At 39.0% G+C, this 26714-nt stretch overlaps 1 protein-coding gene across 4 annotated transcripts in view; it reads right to left on the reverse strand.

Annotated features, from left to right (window-relative positions):
• RBMS1 (RNA binding motif single stranded interacting protein 1) overlaps positions 1–26714 on the reverse strand; it is a 146382-nt gene that overhangs the window by 36690 nt on the left and 82978 nt on the right. For all 4 annotated transcript variants that reach the window (XM_065840686.2, XM_065840684.2, XM_065840687.2 and 1 more), the window contains exon 3: positions 1579–1637. In XM_065840686.2, coding sequence (XP_065696758.1) covers positions 1579–1637 — 59 coding nt within the window. The remainder of the gene's footprint in view (positions 1–1578; positions 1638–26714) is intronic.

The raw sequence follows: 26714 nt of genomic DNA on the forward strand, positions 1-26714 counted from the left end.
GGACTGTTAAATCTTGACACGAAACAGAATTCACTCACATCAAGTTTTGTGCTGCCAAGGCAAAATTAGCTTTCCAAACCCCAAACAAGCTTTCCAAACCCACGACAGCCCAGGTTATCGCCACCACCACACTGCAGGGCACCATACAGACCAAGTTACATGCTGACACCAAGCACAACACCAAAGCCGGCTTTGCCATCTTCTAGATAATACACACGAAGTCAATTACTTGTTGCTCCAGTTAGCTTAAATCTGGAAAGAGCTGTTAATATTTTGGTTCAATTCCAGTTAGACATCTTCATTCTGCCTACTTATGTTGCTACTGTAATTTCAACAACACGCAGTGAGCTTCCCTGCAGCCTTAACTTGCTGTATATTGTTACAACAGACAGTTAGCTACTGCTTTTCACCAACAAGATTTAAAATCTATATTGGAAAAGTCAGCTTAAATCTCTTACAACATTAATGTGAGAATTTCTATATCACTGACAGAGCTACTGAAATCTTCAGGAACTGGCAGAATGGACAGAATGAATCAGTTAAGTGCTATCACATATGTATTAGTAAATTAAAATAATTGAAAAGGGCATATGATCCTTCCTCGTCACAATACACGCAGATGACACCTGCATACAAAAGCTGGGGAAAAAAAAAAACAACAAACTAGAAATTTCTGTTTCCAAACTGTCCACACCCCTTTAATTGCTTAAGACAGGGAGTCAAGAAGCTATGCCCCTGCACTGCTTCCAAGTTCTGCGTAAAAACTGCATCTTGATTAACGATGAACTCTCCTCTCCTGCCTCTGCCTATCAGCTTTACGCTCACTCATGAGCTTTGTGCTTATTAACACTGCTAGATCAGCTGACTTAATTCTTCGCTTTGCTTAGAAATTATCCTCTTAATTGTAAAAAAGAAAGTCTGAAATCTGATATTTCAGTGCCTACTACCACAGCTTCTCTCACCCTGCATGTTGCTGGATATGAGCTCACTGTAATTGCAAAGAGTGATGGAAATCAGTGAACTGATGCATCCAGCTTATCTAGAGGACTTCTAGTATCTTTTTTCCAGTTGCAATTACTCGGGTGAAAATGAACCTTCTCTTTGCTCCCAATACATTCAATTGCATATAACAAAACACAATTAGAGTACTGGAACATGTAATTAAGTGCTGCTTTAAACTACTCTAATCAATGGAGCTGATTTCCACAACATATAATTTTTTCAGATGCTTAGTAGAGTTGAATGGTCTTCTGTACGCTTCCCTCATTTCTCCAGGCAAAAGGGGAAAAGCTGCTTTTAACTCCATTTTTGTTTTTAAAACAGAGGCGAACTGCCAGCCAGCACTGTGCGTAACAGCTCCGCTCCAGCGTGGCTGCATCACAGACACAGGCTGTCTGCCAGCTCTGCTGGAAGCAAACGTATTGAATACACTGACCGTGGGCAAGAAGGTTAGGAGGAAGAATGGGAAAAACCAAACCAAACCAAAAACTTGAATGTACATAAAATTCAACATTAGTGTATTTTAGAGAATCAATTGGGACTTGCAGGTTAATGTAATATAAAGGCTAACATACATACCTTTGCATTTGTTTGTCGTCTTATCCAAAATAGCCTTTGTGGATACAATTTTCCCATACCTAAAATGTATTATACATATGTAAGAAAAATGAGAAAAAACATCCTATATACAACAGATACCAAATTCATATTATTTTATATCCTATTACCCTTCACTTTTAACAAAATGGAATAACACAGACTGTATAATTGTATAATGAAAACTCATGTAGATAGAAGTGACAAAAAGACCATCAATTTCAAGCATGAACTTGTTCCATTCAGTGTTCTCAGTGGCACAGCAGAATCACAAAACAAGCCAGAGAAAAAGTGCTTTACCAAAAGGAATACAACACAATTTAAATCCTGGTACATGTAAGAAACCATGTTTTAGACATAAGCTTGGAGTCTTTCGGTATTATATACCAAACAAAGCAGAGAAACTGCGTTGTCAGTGTTAGCCTGGCTAACTAATGTGGTATAGGAGGGGGGAAGTGAAAACTTCTTCTCAGTGAGGGTGACAGAGCACTGGACCAGGCTGCCCAGAGAGGTTGTGGAGTTTCCTACTCTGGAGGCATTCAAACCCGCCTGGACACCTTCCTGTGTAACCTCATCTAGGAGTCCCTGCTCCAGCAGGGGGATTGGACTGGGTGATCTTTCAAGGTCCCTTTCAATCCCTAACATTCTGTGATTCTGTGATTCTTTTCTCCCCTCCCCACTGAAAAAGATTGAAAATGCTGTTCTGGAAGGTGACCAGTGCAAGTAAGATTTATGAAAGCTTATCAGCAAAGGTGGTAAACATTTTTCTGTATTTTTAAACAGGAAATTGAAATGTAAACAATTTCAACTAAAACAAAAACATTTCTCAGGAAAGTTTCTACTTTTTTTCTTTAAAAAACAAACAAACAAAAAACAACAACAACAACAAAAAAACCACCACCACAAAAAACAGATTCATTGCCTGTTCCTCAGCTTCTCAGTAACTGGGCAGTCCAGGTGCCAATCTGCCACACAGTCCACAAGTGAGCATCAAGATGTAAGAGCAGTTAAGCTCGGGAAACTGGGGGACAGTAATCCCAGCTACAAGAACGATTGCTGTTTCTGAAGTGCTCTGCAAAATGTATCAGTATTACTTTTTTTGAACAAATTTAGAGCAGTATTTGTCGCTGCTGGTGAAAACTTGAAATTTTCCTTGTAAGTCAAATCCCAGTTTCCATTTAAAAAAGCAACTCCCTTGGCCTGCATCTGCAGTGGAATGAAAAAAGGAGCACAGGTTTCCCAAATTCCTTAGCACAACCTCCTCCGTTTCCTTGTGAGCCGCAGTTGATACAGTGTGCAAGTATACAACAGAAAAACCATGCAACATGAGATTGTTTTCACATGATAATCTAACTTACTACATTAACAGGTATACCTAAGCACTGTGTGCTAAGAGGTTCTTTATCATTGTACAAGAACACAAAATGAACTGAAAATTATGATAGATGTTATTAGAATAAGAAAGTGGAATTTGAGGAAAAATGAAGCTTTGCCAGTTCAACTGCTAAATATAACTTCAACAGAGCACCATTTCAAAATCATATTATTTCGAAAGATAACTAACTCCATTTCTGAAGTGGCCATATTACTCTTAAAAGTTCTTCGAAGTATATGAGAAGCATAATAAATAAAGTTAAGCTTAGTTAATTAAGGTTACTCAAATAACTCTTCACTTGCAAAGTGAGTTATTCAAGGATGAAACCTATTTACAAAGTACTTTCCCCCTACAGAACATCAAATTACATGTTTCAGTGTAGTTAGCACTCTTTGTGACCAGTTGCAAGCACCTGCTGTTTATTCAATGAGTTACTGTTTAGCTTCAAATAGTTGCAAAGGGGTAAACCTGGGACAATAGGTGTTAGCTTCCTTATTGCATCTGAAATGGTGAGCATCTACACTGATACAAAATAGAACTATCCATCTATAGCCTGAGAATGTACACGCATCAATGAAAATCAGTGCATGCCTAAATACATTCTGCTAGAAGCTGTAATGAGCAACACAAATTGTGCCTAAAAGTTGAAGCAGGTAATTCCTTATTAGTACCACTTATTTTCCAGATATGTCATTCCATTTAGAAAGCTCTATACCTCCTGAGTCAAAACTTCTGAAACTTTCTCCAGCATTTCTCAGAGTGCAGAGTAAATGTATATGTTATAAACAAGAAAGGCAAGCAATTCAGGGACAGTGCCACTCAAGATCCATTAAATTCTCATCTCCCGAGCCACTTGCACACAGCATTATATTTGACAGTCAGCATTCTCCATACCCTACCAGCTTCCCTAAGCTTCTTAAAGTGAAGAGCTACACAACCTTTTGTGGGAAAAAAAATACCTGAAATATTATCTCATCCCTGCTACTCTTTCAGTTCTTGGAAGTGTAGAAAGTGAGAAACTACAGCACTGGGTATCTGTGTGAACACAGTAACTGCAGCTCTCAGCCAGTCTGGTCATGGAGGAGGGTCAGGAGCTGGCTGTGGACTGAGCTGGCCCACAGATGCTGACACACGCCAGCCCATAAACATATGCCTGCATGTCTGTTCTTACAACCACTTCATGGACTGTCTTCCAACATGCAAGAGCACTAGTGGTTGAGTCCACTGTCCTAGGTAGCACAGCTCCTGCAAAGAACCAGCTGCCATGGAAGACTGCCAAGAAGTTTCAGCAGTGTGAGCCTGGGAACGATTCAGAGAACCAGTATAACAATAGCAGCTATCGCCAGGATTTCTCCTACAATTTTCCCTGTGAACACCCCTCCCAAGTGCTATAGCTCTTCACTCACGCCAAGAAGCACAGAAATGCAGTTTACCCCACCGCAGCCCGGGCAGAGGGATACATCCTGTCCTCGTTCCCACCCTGTGGTCTGATATCAGGGGAAATTACTCCTTGCAGTTCCTCATAAGTGCTTCCTTCAAATGATGACTGTCACAAAAATCTATTTCCTTCCTCCTGAATTCTGCAGTCCTAAAACTGCTTTGTCGTGGTTTAACCCAAGCTAGCAACACAACCACGACAGTCACTCACTCATCCCCCTCCACACCACCAAGTAAGGGAGAGAATAGAAAGGGGAGACAGAAACTTGGATAGAGACACAGTTTAATAAAACAACAAAATACTAATACACTACTAGTAAATATATATATATATATATATATACATAAAAGAAATAGAACATAAAAGATACTCAATGCAATTCCTCACAAACTCGGTCCACATGGATCAGCCAGTCCCAGGAAACAGCAATTGGTCCCAACAGTCGATCCCAGTGAGAGAAAAGAGGAAAAAGGCAGAAAGGCCCAGAGGTTTTTGCAAAACGGTAGGATGGCAAAAAGCTAAACTAACGGAAGTTCCGAACAGAACTGCCCCGGCTCTAACTTAAAAGAGCGAAGAAAGCCAAGAAGCCAGAGAGAATGCAAGAGATACCAGAAGATCCCGACTCTCCTTAAGTATGAAGCATAACACTAATGGGATGGAACACTCTTATTGATCAGTCTGGATGTCAGTCAAGCTCTACCCCATCCATGTCCCCCTTCGTCAATGCCTCACACCTGTGGGCAGAGTGCTCAGAGTGTCCTTGGCTCTCAGACCCGAGCAATTAAAAATATTAACTCTGTCCTGTGGTGTTATCTCTTGTTCTCAAACTAAGTCCAAATAATCACCATGCTAGCTATGAAAAAGAAAGGTTTCTAGCTGCATGAATAAAATTAGCTCATTTTCAGTCAAACCAGCACATGCTGTTAACACAGGCTCGTGCATTCATTTGTTAGTTGTAACTGCAATCGAGACCCACCAGACATCAATGAGCTATAGAACACACCAAACTCATGGTGCAAACTAGTATGTACTGCCCGCTTACAAAAAAGAATGTAGCAAGCAAGAGAAAGTGTATATTCCAAAGATGTCTATGATGTTAGGTCTTGCCTGGAGATCATAATTCCTCCCAAAGCTCACACACATCAAGCTGTCTTAGGTACCCTGCTGAGGCTACTCTTCTTCTCCAACACCTTCCTGCACACTTCTCAAGACTTGTTACCTAAGGCAGAGCGTATCTCTCAGGGTTGGTAGCATCACTTCTACAATGGTTGGTAATTGCTCATTCCCCCTCCTCTAAAGCAATTTTTAAAAATACACTTTCTTTTCAGTTAACAGTGCTAATCTTGAGAAATAACTGCTAATCCGGCTTGTGACAAGCAACTGGGTATTCCTTAGTAAGTAGATTATTTTTCTCCCCAAAATAACATCAAATGAATGTTCAGCAGCACTAAAGAGGGGTTTTTTTTGCTTGTGGGATTTTTGTTTGGTTTGTGGTTTTTTGGGGGGTTTTTTTGTTTGGTTGGTTTTTTTTAGTCTGAATTGTCTTTGGAGGTGGAAAGATGTTATCAGCTTTGCACCTCTTTTCTATGCAGCACTTATACCAAAGTCAACTAATGTATTAAGGAAGAGAGGGATTGGGTAAGAGACAGGTAAATAACTGCCAGGGTGCTTTGGTTATGGGATTAAAAGGAGTATGTTCAGTAACAGTCTTTGTACCAGTGTACTAGCTATCATTATAGTACAGAACACCAATACAAATGTATATTAGGATAAGAGATAAAAAAGAAACTTGTTCAAAAGCCAAATGAGGAAGATTGCTGTTTAATAGGGTAATGCTTACTGCTGCCCACTACACATTCTTTATGCAGAAACGAAAGGGTTACCCCTCCGTCTCAGCTGCCCCAGGATCTACTGCCAGGCAACACGAATGTCAAAACACAGCACCATACCTTTGTCTAACTAGATACTTTTGAAGTGGAAGGTTTGAAGCACAGCATGAACATACACTTTTTAAAAATCACATTGTTCAGCAATATGGTCAAACCCAGTACAAATAATCACATCGACAGATTTATTACAAATAGCTAGGAACACTTTTTGACATTTAAAACATCTCTGAAGCTTAGTTTTGGTGACCTCTGTGATGATGAAAGAAAAGGGTCCCTAGAAAACTAAGTACATGGATCAAACTGAACCAGCATTTATTTTTCTCCCTTTGTACATCCGCTACTATAACAAACATACTTGCAAATGTGAGGGTGATAAGATGCCATCATGAGCATATCAAAGAATGGAGAACGTAGTAGCTTAAAGTCTCTGCGACAAGCGCTGTTTTGAGTGTTGAAAGAACTTATCTGTGTGTGCATTAGGGGAGGTACAATAAGAACAGGCAGTGAGAGGCTTGATAGGGGTTGTCTGGAATGAATTGTTAAAATCTTTGTGCACAACAGCTTAACGTAATATACCTCATACCACCAAGCTCACAGTGCTTCCTTTTGCAGTGCTTTCAAACTGCCTTCCAGTTTGTGCTGTGAAGGGTTTGTCTACCACCTGACACCGACCCAGACACTAACATGTCAGAAGGATCCCTGCTGCCATAGGAAGTCCTTCCCTTTTAGAGCTGCTGCGTCCTCAATTGTCCAGAACTTCATGTTGAAGATGAGCAGTGTTCTCTCTTTGCTCAAGTCCAGTTCAGCTGTAAAAAGAGCATTCCTAGAGATCCTGCTGCTATCCCTTGCATTACTGTAGTGCTGTCAGAACTCCTCTGCTATGCAGAAACAATGCCACATATCTTCCATGTTTATTCTAGTTTAATTTTTACATCTTAGCATTTTATCACTGCCCTTCATGGAATGTTCTTTATTTCTGTGGTAAAACCAGGCATGGATTTCATCACATTTAAGTGGCTCTGAGTACATCAGGTGGAATTGTGAAAGAAAAGAGAACCTGGCTGAACACAAAAATTTCAGTAAGCCATTACTCTCACCAGGTGACCAAAGATGAGAGAGAGCACAACAAACAGGCAGATCTGGCAACAAGGACCATGTGGCAGAGCAGATCAGTTAATCCTAAAATACATTGCAGATGCTGAATGGATTGACATCAAAATAAACGTTGCTTTAGACTAGGGTAGATAACTAGAAGAAAACAGATAAAGCAAATACTTCTAAAGCTATTCCTGTATATTAATTGCAACACTAAAAAGAACATGCAGGTAGGGATGCTTAATTTCTATACCAGCTTAAAAGAACAAAAACCAAAACAAAAACCCCACACAAACAAAAAAAACCACCCACTTTCTTATTCAGACATGTTCTTCTTCAATGCCCAACATGGTCAGTGGGCACCATGCATAGGCTCTAAATGGAGTAAATTCCTGCTTGAAAAGGAATAATATTATCCTTCAGTATGACCCTAAATAAATGCATGTAACAAACACAACAAACACTGACTTCTGCAAATCAGCGATGTGCAACTTTTAAGGCAGCATCCTCATCTCCCGAAACATAGAGTATTCTATTTTGCACAGTATAGCCAAAACACTTACATGAAATTACTGGTCTTAATAGCCAAGCCCCCACCACAGTCTTTGTCACTTGTAGGCTATGCGGAAGCCCAACCCATCCATCTCAAGTGAGACCTGCACTGGAGGCTCCCGAGCAGTCCATGGGATGGCCACGCCTGTGCTGCACTTCTCAGATCCTCTACACCACCTGGTGCAAAAGGAGCGAAGAAAATTCCGTGTAACTGAGGCAAAGAGTCAAGGGAGCTGTCAGCAAGAGCTGACTTGGCACAGCTGGCTCCCAAACCTCACTGCTCTTCTACAGTGTTCAGGGTACTTCTCAGCCAACAGCGCGGCCAAGGGAACATAATTAGCCACAGCAATCTTTTCTGCTGAATCCAAAACCCACCCCTGAGCAGTACAAAAGGTTTTATCTGGCTCACATACCTCTCCCTCTTTGCTGCATCTTTGGAAAGTGGTGTACTGAACCTTAAGCCCTTGTTCCCTTTTAAGTGTAGATAAACACAGGAAAGTTTTGTCTCTCCATGTCTCAAATTTTTAATTTCCCAATAAGGGCAATTTCAGAAAATAATTGTCAATACAATACTGGTAGTCCTTGTGATAACCTATTTAAATTCTGCTACTTAATTACAGGTTAATGTTCTTTTACAAAAACTTCATAAATAAATTCATTCAGTCCAGCAGAATACTGAGTTTGGAGAACAGAATCAAACCATATGGTTTCCATTTTTAAATTCTTCTTCACCACATCTATGCCCTAGTGTAGAAGAAGACATTGCTGAGAACATTCTGTCCGTATTTTGTTTTCTGTTGTTGGAAGACACACTGTTCTTTGACAAACTGTTTGGCATCATGCAATTGCTTTATGGCCATCACAAACCTGAAGATTTGCTACCAGAACATAAAGAGTACCTACCACCAAAAGCTGGACCAATTATTTTTAGCACATAATTAAACATTACATAAAAAGTTGCAGTTATGTTTTTCTTGGATTTATTTGTGCAGTTAACAGGTATGCATAATCCAGCTTAGTACGATTTGTGTTTTGAAATTGTTACAAACTTGACTAATTTGCTTTGTCCCGCAAAATCTCCTGTACTTGCTTCAGATATTGAAGCACTGGGTTAACCAGCTCAGCCAGATGTGCTCTTTTTCAGGCATTGGATCATATTTTCTACTACATGCAAAACAGGACTTCCTTATGAACCTAAATGTAAGTTACAGTGATGATGACTTTCTGTCAAAGGGACATGTGGTTTTGACACAAAACTACTTCCTTTCTTTCCTATTAATAGCCTCTCTGACTCTCTGGTACTTCAGAGAGAAAGATGGTATTTTCAAAATATCCAGATATCCAAGTAGTTCTTGTCATTTTTTATTATTTTACTTGTGAGACAAAATTTCTAAATAAGTCAGAATTTATTATTATGGAGGCCAATTCCTGTTTTGATTGTCTTTAGGAAATTACTAAAATTACTGTTTGTCCATTAACATAAAGACTATTTTTGATGAGTTAGGATCTGTGTACTAAAAAAGCCCTGAACACACACCAAAAACAAACAAACCCACCAAAACACAAAAGACCACACAAACACAACCCCCTCCTCCCCACAAAAAGGTCACCCCAATCCCACAGATCTTTGGATTTACTGTCAATTCGACAGCCTTACATGCTGCTGTAAATTTTTCACAAGATCAAGAAAGCTTTCTTCACAACCTCTCTACCTTTAATTCTTCATTGAAGTTTTGTATATTTATGTTTTCAATAAGAATCGGTGGATAAAAGCATGTATCATCATCATCATTACTGATGATTATCAATACTAGTACAAACTAGTTTTACTGTGGTATGTACAATCTTTTCTTCAGGCTTAGGTTACAATTCCAGATTTCATCAATAAGTAATGAAATGTAGCAAAACCAGATGCAAAATCAGATCAGCTCTTACAGTCATCCATCTGTAGAAGAGCAGATGCTCAGCATAACGGACACACACAACTTGCTGTAGTGTGAACAAATGCCTTCTCATCTTCTTGGACAGTATTAATTTTAATGATAAAAAGCACTATTTCATGAATACTTATTTGGTTTATAGTGTACAAGCTCTACACAAATGTAACTACTCCATAACTAAAAAGAACCAGAAATTTTAAACTTGAAAGAATAGCAAAGTTACACACAGGAAGATGATTTTTGGAGACGATTATTTTTCAGCTACCTATTTTGTTTTTCTTAAGCATAGTTATTTCCTGGTTTAGCTGAGGATGAGCTGTGAGGATAGGGAAGAAATGTGTTTAGAATCAGGAAATGTTTGCTTCCTCTTGCTTTGTAGAGATGTTAATAATCTATATCCATTCCTTAGAAGTTGACCGAAAGTCAAGAGGAAAAAGTCTTGTTAGCATCCTCAGCTATTTTTATGACATTTTGCAAAGGTTTTTCAATTAGTACGCTCCTTTTGCACAACAAATTGATTATCTTAAAAGTGCAACTTGCTGTACAATGGCCTTTCATTTAGCACAACAGAGGAAAATTGCTTTTTTTAATATCTTTAGGTATTTAAAATGTTTAAGACATATTACAGTTGATGCTCAAACAGCATTCCTAATGTGGCTTTCTACTGTGTACTAAATCAACAGATTTCCAACAATTCCCTACAGAGGTGTATACTCCACTAATCTTAAATCAACAAATAATGCCATGCTTATTTATTTTTACTTTAAAAGGTTAACAATGTTGCAAAATGTGGAAAACAGTTATTCTTCAGGACTGTGACGACAAAATCACAGAGAAAGGAAAAAACCAAAATAAAAATCCATGAAGCCTCCTCCCAAAGAGCTTTTCGAGTTGGCAGGAAGGCTCTCATAGTCTTCCCTGTCAGGAATCAAGAAGAATTCAACTGATGCTACTTTGAGATAAATAAAACAGCAGTAGAACAAAAAAAAATATGAGAGATTTAAAAAACTAAGTATTACGTCTTTACATTAGGGTTTGTTCTGGGGCTTTTTTTGTTAATTTAAAAGAAAATGTTAAATTCTGAAGGGTGAACCTATAACTTCTGTTCTGGGCTCTGACAAGTTTCTCAGCATCTGTTGCTTCGGTCACTCCACTGAGTATATGAATACAGGTATTTGGCAGAACTACGATTGATAATCACCTACTCTTCAGGGTGAGATTTTTTTCAAAGCCCTGAATCTTGGCCTATCCTTGCTCAGCTGCAACATTTTTGCTGCAAAATATATGGAATTTAATTTCCATTTAATCTTTCACATGCTAGCAAGAGAAAAATCAACCTGATGGAAGGGAGAGACCAAAGCAACAGCTCTAGACACTGAACAAGGAGAAAGCAACAGCAGCAGAAGTGGCAGAGCCAACCTCTCAGGACGCCAGTTTTCCTATGTCACAGACACCTAAAGATTCTGATGATCCAAATGATTCTTATAAAAGCCAGGATACTAACATGCTGGTCCTAAATTTGTTGATTACATGTTTTACCCGTAAAGACGTAAGAGGTCTCATGCTGTGAAGAAAAATGGAAATTCAAGCAATAAACTGAGAAAAATGATCCCACTCAGTGTCTCCTGCAGCCACTGCCCCTGCAGTAACCCAACCTGACTTCTGACAAGCTGGGGTGATTTAGCATAATCTCTGAACCATCTGCTCGGCTATCTATCAGTTCAGCAGCCTTGTTACTTTACAGTTTACAGGTTAAGCAGGATAAATAACCTAGCAGAAACACAAACGGATTTTCCTCTTTGACACACTTTGAAGTGCGAGTATTGTCTAAGTAACCATAGTTTGCTTTCTCCTGAACTGAATGAAAATAAAAATTACGGTAATGCAATGACTAAAGTGTCTGCTCTTGCAGAAAAGGAAATTGTTTATATTTAATATCATCTTTATAGTTTGTGAAATCAACAGTTCAGGAGAACTAAGTAAACACTTCATAACTTATTTTTGACTACACTTTTAGGAGATTTTTCTATTTATCCATTTGAAAACTCACATGCAAAGGACTTTAAAAGGTGTGAACTACACAGAGTTACATTACATTTTCAAACATCTGTTTGCAGGGACACAAACGCTGGTTGACATTAGCAGTGTTTCCTGCCAGTGTTCTACTGAGTTTGATAACCAACATTAGTGAAAGGCCCCTCTGCTCTTTTCTTCTAAATTATGTGGCATTGTTCTTTGAGAAATATATTTTAGGGTTGGACAGAATATGAACCGACGTGCATAAATTAGACTGAATGGTTAAAAACTGATTTGCTACTATTCCACTTCCAATATAGCATATTGTAATTTACATGAAGTACTCTTCTGATAAAAGCATTAGAGGAAGTTCTACCATAAGACACAGAACTGAAGATCTATCATATTAAAATGATTTGTGCAGTTATTCAGACAGCCAGAAACAATAAATCTCAGAATTATAATAAATTATCACAAATCAACTAACATACATTCAGACATTCACACAAGAAATTACCAGTAGGTGTTATAACATTAGGAAAAAAAAAAAAATCAAGAGGTCTCACTTTCTAATCGGTATCATTCAGCATGCCATTTAGCAGAGCAAACTATGAAGAATTCTGATTTTACAAAAACAGATAGTTAATTCAAAAGATATCTGGATATTATTGGGTAACCTACTTTTTAGTACTACTGGGTCTTAATAAAAAAAAAACATAGGACAAACTACATTCTCTGCAGGAATTTGCCTGTACATCTACTAGCAAGGTTATTCAGGTATACAAGAGGGAGTTACAGTTTCCTACAGCTACAAGATGGAAGAACAAAGCCACGTTATTTTAAGAAAGCAAACGGTCTCACCTTGTTGTTCTCTTAATCTAACACTACAGAATTGACACAAATTATACCTTAAGAGTACAGCATTGAAAAATAAAATCTGCATTTTATGCACAACTGAAAGCAAAAACTGAAGCAATATTCTTTGAAAAAAATTTATCATAGTCGGGTGACTCCTAGAATGAATATAAAAAAAATGAGAGGAGTTTCACATAGCCATGAAAGATACGGGGGCTATTTGAAAATCATAATTCATTTGCAAGCAAAATAATAAAGTTCCAAACATGTTCAAATTACAAGTCTGAAATATTATTTCTACAGTCTAGCAATTTCTCTTATCCTTTTTTTCATACTGAGAAATTATCCCTAATCAAGACAATCATTTGGGAAAATGAGAAATTAAACCAGATGAATGCTAATATGTATTTATAAGCCAAACTCATGGCAGGTCTGCAGACGTGCATGTATTGATTTACCACTGCTAGCTGTTTTAATCTGAAAGTAAGGCAGTATTTCTACACCCAGCCATAAATCTTGGCAGGTTTCAGAGCCTACACTTAATGGCTTGAAAGAATAAAACTATGAAGACATAAGAGAGCAGTTCTTTTTATTCATAATTTATAACTCCTTTCTTTTCCCTGTGCTAAATAGTATAGATCAGCTTGGGAGTATAAATTAGTCTCTCTACCTGAAGACCTTTATTTTTCAATTCCTCCTCCTCCATCCAAAGAAGCCAAATTCAGTCATTGTCAGCATATGATGCATTGTTCTGTATTTTGGCTTTTCCCAAGCATATTTGTTTTTCTTGTGGGAAGGAATTAAGGACAAGGTAAGGTGAAAAAAAATTATTCAGCAACACTTTCCGATTACTCTTTCATTTATTCTTGCCTATTAATTTAACTTCTAGTGAAAACTGGTAACCAAGTCTTACACCCTCTGTTTAAATAAATGACATCCCAAAGAATATGTTGGCAAAGCCTTGCAAACCATGAGATTGGAGATTGCTAAACTACAAGAGCACTTTCAGTCACATTCCGTTTCCTAAACCCTGACCTACAAAACAACTGTCTCACATATTGTGTAAACGACATATATCCAAGTACAAACTAATATATCTGCACACAGACACACATACATATACATAATGCTTGTTCTCACATTTATCTTGTATGAAATATGTTTGGTCATTGGAATAACGTCTGTCATTGATAACTTTTTAAAAATGTTAGCATATTTTCTTCTGATTTTGTGATATTAAGACACCACAAACCTAACAGGATGAATCCAAGACCTGCCCTGGTGAGTTAAAATACCTTCTACACAAAGATAGCTATTTCTTCTTACCTGCAACTTGCACTAATTTAACACTCAATCTTGGAAAGTGTTGACTGTCCCTCTTCTGCCTTAAGGACAGAAGAGAAAAAAAAATAATCAATCCATTCAAATAACTTCCAGTCTCTCTGAACTGTATCTTAACTGTGTTTTTTTTTTTTTAATGAAATACAGTAAAATCCTACTTTCAATAGCTATTCTACACTGGAATTAAAACCTAATTACAAAGAAAGTGTACAATTAACATTAGAGTCTGATATCCTTTAAGTTCTGGCAACTTAATGTCAATCAGACTAGAACAGCACTAAACTGACAAATCATTCAAAATCACTGCTAAACCTTGCAGCGGTCTTGCCCCTTAATAGCATGACATATAGACTTGATGCCTATTTGAATCTGCTTCTCCAGTCTCAAGTCCCAGCTGTGCTGAATTGCAAATATCTCCATTTCAATAGGGGAAATGGTTGTACTAAAGCAGCTGTCTCCAGGGGTCAAAATACTTCAGAAGGGCATTTAAGTGGCTGTAGGTTACTAAGCAGAAACATCAGCTCACATATTATTGATTATAACTGCACAGCTCTGTTGAAAAGATGTCTGCAGTAGTGTTAAGTACTGAGATAGGGACAGAGGAGTGTTATGCATTAAAAAAAATACTATCCATCTGTTGCCAAATTTTAGATACATGAGCAATCACAAGCTGTAACATAAAATCTAAAGTGCAACCTTTGTGGTTGATGCGTTAGGGTCATATTCAGTGACACTTCCTCAGTTTCACACTGCTTAAGATAGACAGTGTTTTGAATATTGATCGAAGGAAGCAGGAGGCAGAGATGATTTCTGCAGTTTTGCAAAGAGAATGTAATAGACGCTTATCTGGAAATTTGCTTTTGGTATCTCAAATATAGCATTTTCTTTAAAAACACCATTAACCTGTTCCAACACCATCATTAGACAAGCTAGCCAAGTACAACTGAAGTCTTCTGGAACCTCTGCACCTTCAGGCTCCTCAGCTGCAGACAGAGCTGCAGTCACAGCACACTGCCCACCAGTTTCAGCTGGCTGAAACTAATGTGATCCCCAGGCCCTTGTTTCCAGTGATTTTTGTATAAATACTGTGTCAAGTGCCACCACAGAAGGATAAATCCAGTGTCCCAGACTGTACTTTGGCTGGTGTGCACTTGCATCATTAGGCTTGACAGTGAAGAACACAGACAGAGGAGGTTAAACCTGGCCTAGCAGGGAAAACCCAACCCACGAGCATCTGTGCAGAGGGGCTACTCCAGACTCTGCTGACTAGGCTCGAAGAGAACTGGGCTCCTCCAGTTGCCTGTACCAACTGCAAGCCTGGATGGCATCTACATTGAACAGACAGGGATTCAGAGTTTCTCAAAAGGAGCAGTGGTTTCACAAATCTAGGGCACCAACAGCCACAGAAGGAACTATTCAAAAAACATTCTCAGGCAGAGCCACGAAAAATCAACCAACCAGTGCATGACAGCAAAGCTGACAGGTAAGCCCAAAGTCAGTGAAGTTAGTTCTGTATCACAACCATTCCTGAACAGATTCGACAACATAAGCCAATGAGGGAACTTGTGTGACACGGTCACAGTGTTTCTGGGCTTTATAGACCATTTTTATTATCAAGAGCCTGAGATGACTATTTCTTTGCCTGCAAAAGAGCAGCAGAATGAACTTTTCTCTTAGAAGTGATAAGGTACTATAGGAAAGAAGCCGTAACTTCTACTCGAAGATGAATCTCAACGCATACGCTTCAGATTCTAAAATAGTTCATTTACTAATTTTTCCCATAAATTTATCTAAATAAATGCTTAAACCAAACCAAACAGAAATCTTAAAATATTTTTTATGAAAACCACTCAGAAACAGGAAAAGGCAATGGATGCAGCTATCACACAGAAAAGGACTGAGAATCCAAAGAGGCGATGGCTACACCCAGTGTCAGAAAGTCCCTCATCAGTAAGGAGCTAACCAGTATCTAGGTCACTCTACAGTCTTTCCTGCACACCCTCAGCTCGCGGCATGTCGGAAATGCTGTGTGGGAAGGCCAGGGAACTAAACTCACAGACCAAGTATGACTCAGACTGCAGTAATTTAATGATACTTTTTTTTTTCCCCTCTTAAATTATCCTTGGGATCAAAGAATCCACACCCTTAACATGAAACCAAGCCAAGGTGAAAGGAAGAAACCACAAATTCACAGATCTTTGAGTCAACAAAAGGCATCTAGAAGCAAATTAATTATTAATAGTAAAGGATTGAGACCTTTCCTACAACATACTGCACGGTCAGAACAGCAGAAGGTGAAGAATTTGAGCCCCAGTCAGATGTTCCTCTGAAAGCCCTAGTGGGGATGATCTCAGCAACAAGAATGTCAGAGCGCTGCCTGCCAAAAAAATAAAGATCCGTCACAGCCAAATGTTGACCTCTACCACCAGAGGAAAGCAACTTGAGAGAAACAGCCTCACATTTCCTCCATCACTGCAGAAGCTGAGCTCAAGAGTTGTCACATATATTTGGCACAAACATGAGCAGAACACAACTGTAAGATCCTGAAGAAGGGAGCACACCAGTGACCCAGGTCCAAACACAAATCCACTTAAATCCCTGAGGAACAATTTAAATTTCTGCAAATTCTGTCCCACTGAAGAAATCAGAAGTTTGGAAATGACCAGAAAAAACAAAACAAAACAAAACATTGCCCTCTGAAGTACTCCTTCCTGACCAAAATATAAAATTATGAAAACTTACTCTTTCCTCTGCTCTTCAAGCTGCCTCCTGCCCCTTCACTTTAGTAAAGGGCAAAACCAAGGCACGCTAACTATCACAGAAAGAACAGCTAAGCTAAAATGCCCTTACAGCACTAAAATGTCTTCCATCACAGGAACCTGTAAATTTTCATCCAGAGAAACTAATTTCAGTTTTTCATGGCAAAAAATTTAAATATTTTCATTGTTACGATACAAACAGAATTGGATTGCTTTTTCAGATGTCTTTTTATTAGTATATTGTGAAGTACACAGCAACTCAATTCTAAAGAATTGAGCATCTGGCTTTACAGCTATATATTTATATGTATTCTGCTCTGTTTCTAATTAAATTATCATTTTTTTTAATCCTATGAGATGAAAAAGCCTAAAAAGGTTCCCAAAACATATATCCAGCATTTTAACACCACTAGGATGCTTGGTCAGCAGCCAGTTACCTTTGAAAGTAAAGTCGCACTACTGCTCACCTTTCAGCTACAACCACAGAGAAGTTTAAACCTCTTATCTCCTCTGATTAATTGCGGGATTTGGACCCAAGTGAGTTTAGGTGGAAGGCTCTATCTTGAGACAGTGTCACTTGATCAATGAATTTGAAGTAACAACAAAAAGAGCAATGGTTTTGATAGAAAAGATCAAAAGAGCCACCACAAATAAAGCAGAAGTCCCATGTTCCATACTGATATAGACCAACACAGAATCTGCTTCAGGTCATTACTTCAAAAAAACATCATTTTATTGGTTAAACAGGAACATAAGAGGAAAAAAATTAAGTCCTGTTTTTTCAAAAAGGCATCAGACCCAAAAACTTTTATCACCCTGGATACCTACCCAAGAACATCTTGAAAACTTGGGCCTTTCTGTGATCTACTGAAACTTGACTACTTTTCCACCTCCTCAATTCTACCCAATTCAGTTGTCCCAGTGAGCCCGTGCTCCTTAGACTACAACCTCAATCTCCATCCAAGTGTTGATTAGTGACAGTCAGGACTGTCCCCTCTTCCTGGGAGGGCCAATCTTCTCAAAATATTTAATGACATTTGCGAAACTGCATAATTCAGAGTCAGTGTCCTAGACTTCAAAGAGAATTAACAAATATTTAACTGAATAAGCAATTAACAAAATGGGTGGAAAAAACTTCAGAATTTCTCATGGAACAAAGTAACACGCAATTCACTTGGGATGAACGGAACACTGGGACAGATTATTGTATTTTTTTATAATGTCAGAGCTCTGAATATTTGGAAGATGTTCAAAAAGAATTGATCCTAATTTCCATAATAAAGAGTACATTCATGCTGAGGCCCTGGTATGACAATGGATTGTTTTCAATGGCAGTCCTGGTTAATGGCCTTCCACTCCCAGTACTGCACCTCTGTACTGCAACATGGAAGCCCCGTAAACTGCCACTGAGAAAAAGGAACATGCAACAGCACTTTCCCTCTCAGTATTTGAGATCTTCAAAATATAGCAAACAGGCTTTTGGCAACAAATAAAAAAGTCTTCACAATAAAGTTAATACAAAGCCTGCCACACAATAAAAACAAGTAACTTCAAGTGTGGGATATGTAGGGGGTTGAATACAGGATATATGTAGCCAAAAAAAATGCACATGATTTACAAACAGTTCCTTTCAGATCACAGTACTACAAACAGCAATGGGGGGAAGGAAATACACTCTGCTACGTCAGCTCCACTGGATACCCCACCGTGCTGGCACCCTCAGGCCTTGAAGGGAGAGAATCTCTCTTCTCTCTGCTGAAGCTTCTCCACAACTCAGCCAAGGCATTCAGACAAAACACAGGAGATGTTGCCTTGGAGTACTGCACAGCTACAGGTTAAAAAGAAGGAAAAACAAAACACCCAAAGAAAGAACCAGAGATCATGGAGTTTATCCAGCACTGTGCAATAACACAGCTGAAAAGTTCAGCCTTCACTGTCAAACAAATCTCAAGTCCACACTACCAAGCATTAAGTGGTTTTCAACCCTGATACTGGCAAGAGGAGCTAGGGGCTTCCATCGGTGCTCCCCATTTCCTCAGGTCAAGCCTTTGCAAGCACACTGCAAACAAACAGGACTCAAGCTTGCCACCCTTTAGGGGCACAGGGAAGCACTTCTGTGCTAAACTGGGTTTGTTAACACACCAGTTCATTACACACATGCTAAACAAAACTATGTACTGAACTGTAAAACTCTGTGTCCCAGGTTCCAAAAGCTCTTCAGTTCCTCTATCAGCAGAGTCCTTGAAACCAGAAATAATTAGCTTGGCTCTTTTTCCAGTATTTAGATTTTTTTTTTCCTGACATTTAGGGCTTACAAATAAAAAAATTGAGATTCCTTCAATATTTGTATTACCCTGTATTAAGCACGTTTTTTCTTCTCCTGGTTTTAGATCCTCTACTAACATAACAGTTATTTCACAGCTGCATTCACTCAGACATTAAAGAAAAAGTCCTTGCACCACAATAATTGCCGATACTTTGACAGACTTGTTAAAGCTTTTGAGTTACTATGTCTAAGCTAAAAAGCAGCACTAGGATTTAAAACGCTGATAACGTGTAATGCCTTAAGTCAACAGTGTTGTCCTAGGCAAAAATTCTGATCCATACTCTGTCTTTTAAAAGATGTATGTATAACTGTATAGAGTTGAAAAAAAAGTAAAAGAACACACATTTTGGGCTAATGTATTTCAACTAAGATGGCCAAATGATCAATTAATTAAATGTCATTATTAATACTCAAAAAATTCGTGAAATAACACACAATGTTTAGCTTGGGGAATTCCACTGTGGCAGCAAAACAACCGATTACAAACTTTTCCTCTTTTGGAAAAATAACGAGATGAAAGTAAGAGAAGTAATGGAAGTGGAAGGAGTAGAACAGGAGTACAAATCAGAACATAACTCTTCCACTGAAATTGATTCTGCTAATGATTAACTCAACTCACACAGATTATTTCAAGTGGAATATTTGTATTAGTAAGTGTTAAAACAGACCCCGAATCAATCCAAGTCTTCTCTTTTTATGTTTTTCATTACTGCTTTTTGCTCTATGTCCATGTATCATAACATTATCAACATTTAAATTAAGGTTTGTCTTTTTTTCCAGGTACTGCACATCTATCTGCAAAGATCAGATATTTAGATATTTAAATGATCAAATGATAATTCTGCCCCCAGCAGCCCTTTAGAAATTTAGTTTTCTACAGGGTTGGTCTGGGTTTTGTGTGAGGCACTGCTCAAACTGAACTGAGGCAACCAACATCTTTTAAATGTCAAAACAGAACAGAATTTTAGGGTAGAATTTGTGGGAAATGGTAAGCACTGATTTTTCTTCCTTGTTTTACTTAATTACAAGTTTCATTGGAGGTAATAGGATCTGAATTTCCATTTGCTATGGATGTTTATTATCTGGGTTGCATATGATTTGAGGGTGTTACTTTCTCAACCCTAAATGCAGCTTCACAACAGCGTGGGGAAAAAATACTGAAAGGTTACAAAAAAATAACCGGTCTTATAATGTGTCAACATCAGACGGCTCATTTTTTCATTTCAAGGAGTTAACATTACAGAAATCAGAGCTAAGCAGAACTAACCTTTAGCAAACAAAGTCAAGACTTCACGAGATTTCTATGAGTTATGTGAAACCACATGAGATATAAGACCTCAGATAAAAGAATCTGTTTGCAAATACCAATTCTGCTTTCTGTGCTGAATGGTATTCTGAGAAAAAGGGCAAGTTTAATGTAAGCACACTGGGGCAGAAGTCAACTTGGGCTCTAAGCTGATTCAGTTCTGCAATGATTTCTGACTGAGCCACCTGCCTAAGCAGGCTCCAACAGAAGGGACAGTTTATGGTAACTGCATCATGGAACCCACTACAAAGCCCCTTCAGTACTAATTACCATTTTCAGTAGTCCTCCAAAATCCAACAATTCTCTTCAAAATGTTCTTGAATTGCTGGTTACTCCTTTGAATAACTGTGGTGCTATCACCTCCCATCTGAGATGGGCCCTGGCCATGGGGCAGCTCGGGACCAGGACCTTGATCAAAGGCATTCCACCAGCTGCCACAGGAGTGCTTTTTCCTGCGGCTCCGTGACAGGGAACAAGGGTTGCATCTCCGTCCAACAAATATCTGCAGATTTGCAAACGCTCACAGATTTTGCAGGCCCCACACTACCAAATCAGCTTCTTGTTTTCCAACGAGAGATCTCCGATGGTGGTAACTTTTACCAATCTGTTTTCCTAGTGCTTTTTTACAAGCAGCTGTGGCTGAAACATTCCTTCCACTCTCCTCCCTCGCCCCCACTTCCTAAAGGAAATTCCATGGGATCACCTCTCCTCTGGCCCCACGCAGCAACAAACCCCTCATCTCCTAGAGGAGATGGAGCTTGTGCAATCGCTGGGTCCCTGCATCTGTGACCACAGGGCAGACACAGAGCTCCTCCCCGCATTTGTCTTCAGACTGCTTGTTTTTTAAGAGGCTGTGCTGAGGGGAACTGCTGATTACTGGTAGGCTATATGAAATACTGAGTTCAAAAAACTTCATTCTTTGCTTAATCACAAAACAGAAAGAGAAAATTAAAACTATAGTTGTTTTAAATTCAAGGCATCTCAAGAGACTGCATCCAGAGGCTAGAACTCTAGAAGACAACTTTTTAACTTTTTTTCTCAGAAATACACATGGCTTCCTAATGACATTCTACAAGAAGGCATTATTGTACAAAAAAAACTACTTTGGAACTCCTCAGTGATTTCAGCATGAATTTCATTTGATCATGAACGTAAAGCTGTCTGAATTTCATTTCTGTCTAATTAAACTGCAAATATTGAAAGGAAGATAACAGAGTCTTCCCTTATATCACACCAGGTTAGACACTTCATAACATGACTGGTGAAAGCAGTAGCTAAGATATAAAGGAAATGACTATTTAACCCAAACACCACATATCCAGGCCAATCCCAATTCCCATGGCACACCACGCAAAGGCCTGGCCATTGACTGCGGAAGTCAAGCCCCAACAAAAAGAAGCATTTCAGTCTCCATGTCAGATCTGTATCTCTCCAGTGTATCTGGCAAAAGTGACGTACAAAACTGAATACTACCTCACCTCCACTGCATGGGATACTGATTTTGATAGGAACCTCTTAAAAGATCGTCAGCTAAGACATCTGTATATGCCCTGCGTATCCCAGCATCGCAGACGCTAGCAGAGCCGGTTTACACACCACACTGGCACGCAACTCCTCCTCTGGCAGTTTGTCCAGCTGTGAAACTGGGTGCATCAGCTGGGCAGAACACAAGTGAGATTACCTAAAGCCTGATCCTGAGGTTACTGTGGGTGTTTCTCTGCTGCACTGCACTGTGTTCCACACCAGCATGTCCCTGCACAGGCAACACAGCACCGGCACAATCAGTTTCTACATCTAGGGAACATACCTTCACCATTCTTGGTGGTGTGTTTGCTCTGAAGAGCAAAACTGGATCAAAATTTACAGTTGAAGGAATTCTACTGCAGATTATACAAAACCCAAACCATACCACAGTCCTTGAAGAAGGAATAAGGAAAAAGATGATGCTGCTACCATACAGCATAAAGCTAAACATTACCAATCACATACTGCTCAATTGCTGAAGAATCTACCTCCTCCTGCAACCAAAGGATATTCTGTAAACCTGGTGTTAATTATTCAGAGATGTATGCAATAATACTATTTTTAAAAAATGCATGTATGAACACCTAAAAGAACTAACCACCCTAAAAAGCATAAGAATGATAGGTTCCTGCTCCAGTATAATCAGTATTAATACTGACCTCAAAGGGAACAGTTTCAGAGACACTGATATATCACATTTAATTATATTACATGAAATCATAGTCCACATAATTATAAATGCAATATTTCACTGTAGCTGACAAACCATGAAAGAAAAATGCAAGAAAAACGGAGAATAAAGGAGAAAGGAACGAAGAGAAAATACTTGGAAAAAAAAAAATTGGAGAAGTTAGCTTTGAAATCTTCCATTCCACTTTCCCTGACCCACATCATCTATCTAAAGTGCTTGGATTCATGTTCTACAGACACTGAGCAGCAGTAACCTGCCCAAACCATTCTGCCAAAAGAGGTAAACGCAGAAGACAATCGGGCCTTTTCCTGAAGTCCGGCCATGTCCTTTTTCTAATGAGATATGCTGAGTGAAATTAGCAGATTCCTTGCTCTTAACTGACCTCAGTGACGACAGCTCCCTGCTACAGTAAACATTTGAGCTCCAGTTCACCAATTCTCAGTCCTGAGTGTATTTGAAGGAGGTGGGAAATGGCAGGACAGGGAGAAGTCACAATTACATGGCAAGCAAAGAACACGGAAACATTAATATGCTAATGGATTCCGTATGACTTAGTAAAAACTTGTGTTTTAGTAAGAGCAGGGAATTTAAACAACTCTTACATGCTCTTGCCCCTAAACAGGGAAACATTAGAACATGTAACTACAAAAAAAAAAAAAAAAGTTGCCACATTGTGGAAACAAAGCTCTATAGTATGAGTGGCTCCAACGTTTCAAACCCACCACTAGCCTGCCATTAGTTTCAGCTATGCTTGTGTTCATGATCGGGAATATTTAGGATGGAATTCTTAAAATACTCTCTCAAGAAGAAACATGATTTCCCAACACACGTAAGCAAAGGCAGATGCTACAAGGTTCTGTTTTTGTGTTCTGACCATCCTGGCACAGAACAACGGTCTGTTGTGCTAATTATGTCACTAACTTTGTTACTTTAAACCAGCTGCTTTCCTAATGGTATTACCATTAAAAACCTGCATTACAACCATATAGCAATAATTTAAGGGGGAAGCCTTAAGTGAAAACTGTCCAATGCAAAAACAGATTTAAAAAAAAATATCATATAGACTACAAATAGCTTGATACAAGTGACACGGTATGAGAAAACAGCCTGGACAGGAGCACACCAAAAGGTGGGCTGGTGTGATAATTTGTGCTGAACTGAATGGGGGAGACCTGGGTTAAGCCTCAGAGCTTCAAATCTCACTCTGGGACTGGCAATTGTCAGGAGTGTGAAAGGTGTGCTGCATCATTGTCATTTAATGATGTAAAAGGCACCAGAGCAGGTCTCTGAAGAAATTCAGCGCTGCAGAGATGCCATGCTGCAGGCTAGTAAGTAAATTATAAGCAAGACGGTGAAAGGCACAGGGAACCATGTGGCTTGGGCACAATGGTCATCCACAGCAAAGCACAGTGCTTAGTGAAAGTCTGGAAAGCACCTAGAAAATGTGTCAAAGCAAGTCAGAAGCTCACTGCTCAATCTCCTAAAACACAATTGCTTAAATCCCTAATCATGTAAGCAGTCTCAACAATTTCAGTGAATAACTGGAATCGATTTAATCTTGCATCTTCAGATACATTAAATAAGCCACAATAAATGATTGCCTAACAGTCTCTGAATAAGAAAGTACAATTAAAGCCTAAATAATATAGTCATAAGCAAAGAAAGCCAACATAACAGCTGGTTTGGGAAAAGAAACTGCACAGCAGAATCAGGCAGAGAGGATGGTTGCAAAAATCAGTCCGAGCCTCAGAGCCGGGGCTGATGTTGGGCGGCTTCCTGCAGTCTTCTCCAAACCGCGCTCATCGGCTCTTTAATTTTTCCTCTCCTCCATGCCCGTCCTTCTATTTAGCTGTTTACTCCTGTCTAGCCTCCCATGTAAAAGACAGTATCTGTGGGCCATTGCATCAATCGCTCTGCCTACCCTTACATACCCAATGGAACGCTTTTATGGCCAGGACTGACTCACGTGGTGTCCCCCAACACTCCAGGCTCTGCTTCTGGGTTGGCTGTTCTAACATCATTGCAACAAACATAATACCTACCTTATTCTTCCCCACACTTCTGCCTCTGGCACAACTGATATGAAGAAATTTGCTTTCCCAATGCAGAACTGGAGCAGCAGGCTCAAGTTTGAATGAACTATTCAGAAACGTGGCTGCTTCATTTCCCAAACAAAACCAGTAAAACTGTCTGAAAATAGCTGTACTCCCACGTAAAATCATAGTACACTCTTTTCATCTTGGAAAAGAGGAGAAAGCTTCACTGAATAGAGCACTAGAAAGAACCAAGCCGATGAAGGTGGAGAGCAGATTTGTAGAGACGTGTATTGGCAAATTGCACTCTTGCCAGGAAAGTACTTTTCCACAAAACTGATGAACATTTGCCAACTGTGTTTGTAAATACTGCACAGCTGTGCTACAACAGGAAAGCAAACCCAACACTTCTGTAATTTGATAAGAGGTTTCTCTTGTGATTCACCAAAAATAATTAATCAAAATAAAAACATAGCCAAAATTAGCACTGCTAGCTGTTGTGAGCAAGAACTAAAGTAAACATATTGACTAAAGCAAATAAAAATCACTGTATAACCAGACTCACACACAAGAACTCTGTAGATTTTTGTACCTTGCATTCTGAGGGATTACATTGAAAGCAATATTGCTCTACAATAACTATCACTGAAAATAACATCTCAACACAGTATATTATAAAAGTCCATGATGACCAGAGGGAAAATCTGTGCAGATGGGATGTTTCTGGCATTCATAGTGACAATGACGTTTTCCAACCATAATTTCCTCAACCCACAGGTGTTATTCTGCCTTGTATGACAACAGCCAAAAGATATGAAACAAAAGCCAGTGACCTTTTTCTGTCACTGCTTATTGCCAGCTAGAAAGACCATTTCTGCAATACACTCAGCGGCCTTTCCATTAAACCTTAGCATCAAGAACTCCAATGGACATCCTCTTAGGACAGTGACATCCATTCTATATGGGGAAAAGGAGCTAAAATTACTCTAAAGTAAAATCTGAGACATTTGGAAAGAACTAATGAAAATATTTCAAGGCTCCGGGGTAAACAGCAGTTTCTTCACTGACTTCTGTGTGTCCAAGATTTTATTCTCCATTTATTTTATATTGTCTCAGCTTAAACAATGTACATGGTAGGTTCACTTTCAAGAGTATCTTGGCCTCCATGTCTAAGAAGTTTAGGCAGATTTGTAGGAAGGAACTATTTTGCATGTGAAACTTTCCATAGTCTGTAAAAGTGGATTACTGAGCTTCTGTGAACAAGGAGAGAGCATTGTCATTTCTGTCTTACAGCAGCAGGTTAGTTGCTAAGGGGCTATGTTAGCAGAGATGCCTAAGGCTCTTAATAGACTACCCAGATTTTTAAAAGATGTTCCAAGCCCAAAATTTCTGGACATCTCACATGGTTCCTCAGCAGAAATGGAGAATTTTGAAACAGGGCCTCTTTTCCTTTCACGCAAGACATTTCAGAGAGAAATATCTCACAGGAAGAAATGCCACAACCTTCCAAATCTGTAAATTCACGTCAGAATTGATTTAATAACTTCATGGCTGCAGTTCTTGCCTTTAATTACAAAATTAATTCTGTTCCACCCACAATTATATATTGAACAGCAAAATCAGAAACTTTGGCTATCCAAGTGCAAAAGAATCAGTTACAGTAAGGGACTGAACATACTTTCTCTAAGATGTTCATGAATCGATGACACGTAAGACTGTGCAAACCAAAATGTCTTCAGAAAGAGATTAAGGAGCTATAGTAACCACCGCACAAATAGTAGTTACTGGGCGGCTCCAGTGCAGAATAACCTCACAACTCTGTCCTAACATAACATGAGTGTGCAGGCCAAGGTTTCTTCACCAGTTCAAAAGACAAAAAAGGGAAGGAAAAATCCACTTCCGTAAACCATGCATTTGCAACTAAAACACAAATGACAAGAAGTCATTGTCACAAGGGAAGCTGTAAAAATATTTAATT

This window comes from Patagioenas fasciata, chromosome 7, assembly GCF_037038585.1.
Source record: "Patagioenas fasciata isolate bPatFas1 chromosome 7, bPatFas1.hap1, whole genome shotgun sequence".
NCBI lineage: Eukaryota > Metazoa > Chordata > Aves > Columbiformes > Columbidae > Patagioenas > Patagioenas fasciata.